Source organism: Thamnophis elegans, chromosome Z (genome assembly GCF_009769535.1).
Source record: "Thamnophis elegans isolate rThaEle1 chromosome Z, rThaEle1.pri, whole genome shotgun sequence".
Classification (NCBI taxonomy): domain Eukaryota; kingdom Metazoa; phylum Chordata; class Lepidosauria; order Squamata; family Colubridae; genus Thamnophis; species Thamnophis elegans.
In genome coordinates, this window is record NC_045558.1 from 134,969,027 (window position 1) to 134,975,279 (window position 6,253).

General features: G+C 38.9%; 1 protein-coding gene across 1 annotated transcript; it reads right to left on the reverse strand.

Moving 5' to 3' along the window:
* Positions 1-1,437: 1,437 nt before the first annotated feature.
* Positions 1,438-2,361, reverse strand: LOC116521911 (olfactory receptor 6M1-like). Its single transcript, XM_032236545.1, has one exon. The coding sequence runs from the start codon at positions 2,359-2,361 to the stop codon at positions 1,438-1,440; it is 924 nt and encodes a 307-aa protein (XP_032092436.1).
* Positions 2,362-6,253: the final 3,892 nt, after the last annotated feature.

Genomic DNA, 6,253 nt, shown 5'->3' on the forward strand with positions numbered 1-6,253 from the left:
GGAAAACTTGATTCTCTATTTTGATGATGGCATCATTAAAGGATATCTATCTATCTATCTATCTATCTATCTATCTATCTATCTATCTATCTATCTATCTATCTATCATCTATCTATCTATCTATCTATCTATCTATCTATCTATCTATCTATCTATCTATCATCTTATCCATCCATCCATCCATCCATCCATCCATCATCTATCTATCTTTTATCTATTATCAATCTATCTCTCATCTACAATCTGTCATCCATCCATCCATCATCTACTTACCTACCTATCATCCATCCATCCATCCATCCATCCATCCATCCATCCCATCCATCCATCCATCCATCCATCCATCCATCCATCCATCCATCATCAATCATTCTATATCTATCTATCTATCTATCTATCTATCTATCTATCTATCTATCTATCTATCTATCTATCTATCTATCTATCTATCCATCCATCCATCCATCCATCCATCCATCCATCCATCCATCATCTATCTATCTTTCTTTTATCTATTATCAATATATCTCTCATCTACAATCTTTCATCCATCCATCATCTACTTACCTACCTATCATCCATCCATCCATCCATCCATCCATCCATCTATCTATCTATCTATCTATCTATCTATCCATCCATCCATCTATCATCTATCATCCATCTGTTTTTCTGCCTTTCTTTATTTCTTTCAATCTTTTAAACTTTCTATTCTGTCTTTCTTTCTATTCACTCTCCCCTCTCTGTTTATCTATATCTCTATCATCTATTTATATCTCCCTCTAATCCCCATGAAACCCAATCTTTATTCTGGGGAACTGATAGTGTATGGCAGGCTTGTCAAACCCCCAGTTCATGGCCCAGATGTGTCATGCACTGCCCATGCCCATGCCCAGTTTAGCGAAGGGTGGGGGAGTCCTGATACATCACATGATGCTGCCATGATGATGTGAGTTTGACACCCGTGGTGTATGGAGATCTAAATTATACAAAAAAAATCCACTCTCTTTCCACAAGATGCAAAGAAAGGTACATACTAATGGAAGTGGCATGTTCTTGGTTTTTCATAAAGCACAAGGGTAGAATCAGAAGGTATATCTCACTACTGTGTCCTTAAAGTGCCACTTTTCTTGATATTATTGTTTTCAGCAGGACTCTGATACTTAAACTCCAAAAGCTTTCTCTACATAAGCATTGACTTTTTGGTTAAGGTGTTTGTATGTGTGTGTGTGTAAGGGTGCAGCCGTCAGAGTTCTTATTCATCAACAGATAAGCACTTACAATTCCTCACGTTGATTTCAGCAAAACAAAATTGAAACCAATATTTAGACCTGGACTTAGTTCACAATAACCCAAGGCATGAAAAAGAACATCACACTGGGATATACATGGGTATCAGAATCAAACATACTCTTGAATTAAAGGAATGGTCGGTCCTATTTGGGGGCAAGAATGTCCATTCGTTTCAATGCATCTTTGAAGACTTCCTGCATTTTCTCATTCCTTAGAGTATATATGAATGGATTCAGCAAAGGAGTCCCCACGGTGTGAAGCAGGGCCACACCTCTGTAGAAGCCAGAAGAATGGATCTTCTCTGGCAGAAGGTACATGAAAATGGAACATCCATAAAAGGTCACGGCCAAAGTGATGTGAGCACCGCAGGTTGAAAAGGCTTTTTGTCGGCCAGCTGAAGACGGGATGTGTAGGATGGTGGCAATGATATATATGTAAGACAGTGAGGTTAGGAAAAGTGAAGACAAGACAACAAGAGCAATCGATGCATAGCTCAACCATTCCAGGGTGGTTGGGTCCTTACAGGCCAGCCTCAGCACAGGAATGATGTCACAGAAGAAGTGGTTAATAACATTGGGACCACAGAACGGGATCAGATAAAGGAAGATTGAAGAAGAAAGCACTAAGAAGAAAGCCCCTGTCCAAGACCCAGCAACAAGCTGGAAGGTGAACCAACCACTCATGATGACAGAATATCTCAAGGGGTTACAGATGGCCACGTAGCGGTCAAAGGCCATGATTGCCACCAGAATGTAATCTGCAGTTCCCAAGAAAAAATAGAAAAACCTCTGCACCATGCAACCCATAAAGGAGATAACTTTTCGCTCCGTGATTATGTTGAACATCATTTGGGGAATGATAACAGTGGTGAAGCAAAGTCCTGAGAAGGAAAGGTTGCCCAGAAGCCAATACATGGGAGTGTGGAGTCGATAGTCTTTCCACACAAAGAAGATAATCAGAACATTCCCGCTTAATATTAATATGTAGATCACTCCTATGATCAGGAACACAGGAACCTTAAATTTCTGGATGCCAGGAAAACCCAGTAAAATGAATTCTTTCACCATGGTGTAATTTTCAGACCTCCCACTTTCTTTTATCATTTGTAGTCTGCTGGAATAACTTTAAAAAAGTTAAATTAATTGGGCGTCGATTTGTTCAAAATCAAAGAATAACAAGGTCATCATTTTTAAGGTCAGGGAATTTGTCTTCCCCCTGCATTCAGTTACATCATGAGTCAAAACATTGAAAAAATTACATTTCCTCATTCCATGACATATTGGAGCAAAAGTACTACACAATGGCAAGCAGATGAGCTCATGTTAATGATGCATTATTTAAGATTTTCAATAAAAGAATACCCATGTTGTAATAATTTCAGGAATCAATATATAACAGAATAACAGAACAAGAGAGTTGTGTGACCTTGTAGGTCAATCAATCAATCAGAATAGAGCTGGAAGGGACCTTGGAGGTCTTCTAATCAAACCCCATGCTCAGGCAGGAAAACCTATGATAAGTCTAAGCATGCATTATTTAATATTTTCAATAAAAATATTGAGAGCCGAGGTGGCGCAGTGGTTAAATGAAGCACTGCAGGCTACTTCAGCTGACTGCAGTTCTGCAGTTCGGTTGTTCAAATCTCACCAGCTCAGGGTTAACTCAGCCTTCCATCCTTCTGAGGTGGGTTAAATGAGGACCCGGATTGTTGTTGGGGCAATATGCTGACTCTGTAAACCGCTTAGAGAGGGCTGAAAGCCCTATGAAGCGGTATATAAGTCTAACTGCTATTGCTATTGCTATAAAAGAATACCCATGTTGTAATAATTTACAACAGAGCCGAGGTGGCGCAGTGGTTAAATGCAGCACTGCAGGTTATTTCAGCTGACTGCAGTTCTGCAGTTCAGCTGTTCAAATCTCACCGGCTCAGGGTTGATTCAGCCTTCCATCCTTCCGAGATGGGTAAAATGAGGACCCGGATTGTTGTTGGGGGCAATATGCTGACTCTGTAAACCGCTTAGAGAGGGCTGAAAGCCCTATGAAGCGGTATATAAGTCTAACTGCTATTGCTATTGCTAATTTCAGGAATCGATATTTAATAGAATCAATGTATAACAGAACAACAAGTTGGAAATTACCTCGGAGGTCAATCAACCAATCAATCAGAATAGAGCTGGAAGGGACCTTAGAGGTCTTCTAATCCAACTCCGTGCTCAGGCAGGAAACCCTATATTCAGGGTGAATGCCATCACTCTGCTTAAGAACTAATTCCCACAACACTGTCAAATAATTTACTAAGACTGTGTTACTATTCTTCTTCTCTTCCTTCCTTGTATCTATCTCTTCCAACTTATTACTACTAATCATGTAGCTTGTATCTTTCAATGTATACTGTTTTTATTTGTTTCCTAATACAATTTGATAGATTATTGGTAACCTTGACTATCACTAAGTGGTGTATCTTTTTATTCTTGATGAATGTATTTTATTCTCTTATGACTGCAGAAAATACAACTTCTGTATCAGAGTTGTCAATGCCTGGAATGCGCTACCTGGCATTGTGGTTTCTTCCCCAAACCCACAAAACTTTAACCTTAGACTGTCTACGTCAACCTCACCCCATTCCCAAGAGGTCTGTAAGGGGAGTGCATAAGTGCACCAACGTGCCCACTGTCCCTGACCTAACATTCCCTTGTATTCATGTTCATTTCATGTATTTGTAATAATGTTTATACTTGTATATCTGTTATCTAATTCATGCTTGATGAATAAAATAAAAATAAAAATGTACACTGAGAGCATATACACCAAAGACAAATTGCTTGTGTGTCCACACTTGGCCAATAAAGAATTCTAGTCTAATCCAATCCCATGCTCTGGCAGGAAACCCTACATTATTTCAGTCAAATAATTGTCCAGTCTCTTCTTAAAATCCTCCAATATTGGAGCACCGACAACTCCTGGAGGCAAGGTTTTCCACTGATGAATTGTTCTGTCAAGGAATTTCTCCTTATTTCTATTTTGCTTCTCTCCTTGTTTCCATCCATCGCTTCTTCTGTTGCCTTCAGGTACTTTGGAGAATAGTTTGACTCCCTCTTCTTAGTAGCAACCTCTTAAATATTAGAAAACTACTATCTCATCACCCCTAGTCCTTCCTTTCATTAAACTATACCCAGTACCTGCAACTGTTGTTCATATGTTTTCACCTCCAGTCCTCTAATCCTCTTTATTGCTCCTCTCTGTACTCTTTCTAGAGTCTCAATATTTTTTTTTACATCGATGCAATATAAGTACTTACAACTGCACAGAGTTGCGATGAGTTTTATATGTCACAAATCAGATTTATTAATTCACAGGATGGACAAGATACCAGAGAACAAGGTTGGACTTACATCCTAATACATTTTTGAGTGGTGTGGTTTATTTTTTCTGATATATGATTTGATTGGTATTCCTTCCTTTTCTTGTTGAACCATTTTTTTCTTATTGAATGAATATTAATTGAGGAGTCCTTGGTGGTCTCTGAGCTTGCTTGTTTTTTTGCAGATATTTTATTACCCAAATTAGGTAACGTCACATCAGACTGAATTAAAAATAAGGAAGCTCAGAGGGCAGCAAGGACCCTGAGCTACAAACATTCTCCTTCGTTGGTAGAATATTAAACATTTTTTTTCAAGTATATAAACATTCATCTAATGGTGAGCTCTCTTTTTCCAGAAATTGGAAGCTACGGATGTCCTGGAGAATGTGGCGGGGAAAAAATTAATGTGAAGGTTTTTGGATGTAGTTGAATTCAGTTAAGAGGCACTCTAAGACTTATACGGCTTTAATATGAGATATATACATCGATAACATCTATACATAATAAAACTTGGTAATATTGTTAGGGGAAAAAAAGACAAATGATTAATCTCTTTTCTTTTTTTGAAAGCTTTAAAACAACATAGCATATCATTTGGCCATAACATACCTCCAAAACCCCGAAACATCATCTATAGAATAATTTCCACACTGATTAGTTGCTGATGGTGACGAAGAAACCAATTAGAGTACAGCAGAGTAATCAGACTGAAAAAAAAACAAAGGACTATGACACCCTTTCAGAGTGTTGCTCATTAATGAAGCTATGCGATAATGACTTTAAAAATAATCATCATCATCCTACTGGCAACAATTAATTATTGCAAGATCCCAAATGGAGACAAAGATTATCATATGGGAATGGAAGTCAAGGAATCGGTTAGGGAACTCTTTGGAGGTGGTCTGGGGAACTTGGTTGGTGGTGAGCCAACTGTAACGGTTCCAAAAATGGTCCCAAGACTATGGAAGGACCCCAAATAAATCTTTAAGAAATATAAACCTCGCCACCAGTAAGGCTACCTGAAGTAGATCCTAGATCCTAAGAACAAGAGTGTATCCCTTTCTATTCCCCACAGAAAAGCTAATCACCAGTGCTTGGACTTCGTTTTGCTACTTACAATGTGTTCAAATCCTTTGCAAAGTTAATGCCTTGGTTAGGCGAAGTGGTTACAATGCAGTATTGCAGACTAATTCTGCCCACTGCCAGTTCGATCCTGTTGATTCAGCCTTCCATCTATTGCTATTAATCTAATTCAATACTGTCATCTTAAATCTGGTTGCTCTCTTCCCAGTTACGCTGGGAGAAGAAAGGGGGGGGGGGGGAGAAAAAATATCTTCAAACTATCTCTATCATCAATCTACTCGGCGTCAAGAACAACGGCGTAATTACAAGAGGTGATTATGCTCAGCTGATGCTAATTAAGATCCTCCCCTGATTATAAAAGAGACTGCTTGTGCCATGCCTTTCTGCAGAAGTCAACATTGAGGATTAATAAGAAACAAACCTGGCAGGCTGGATTGCTGCCAGAGTTTGTTTGCATTGCTGCCAAGTTTTGTAGGACTTGCTGCCAGAATGCTTATCTCCTTGTTTATGTGGCT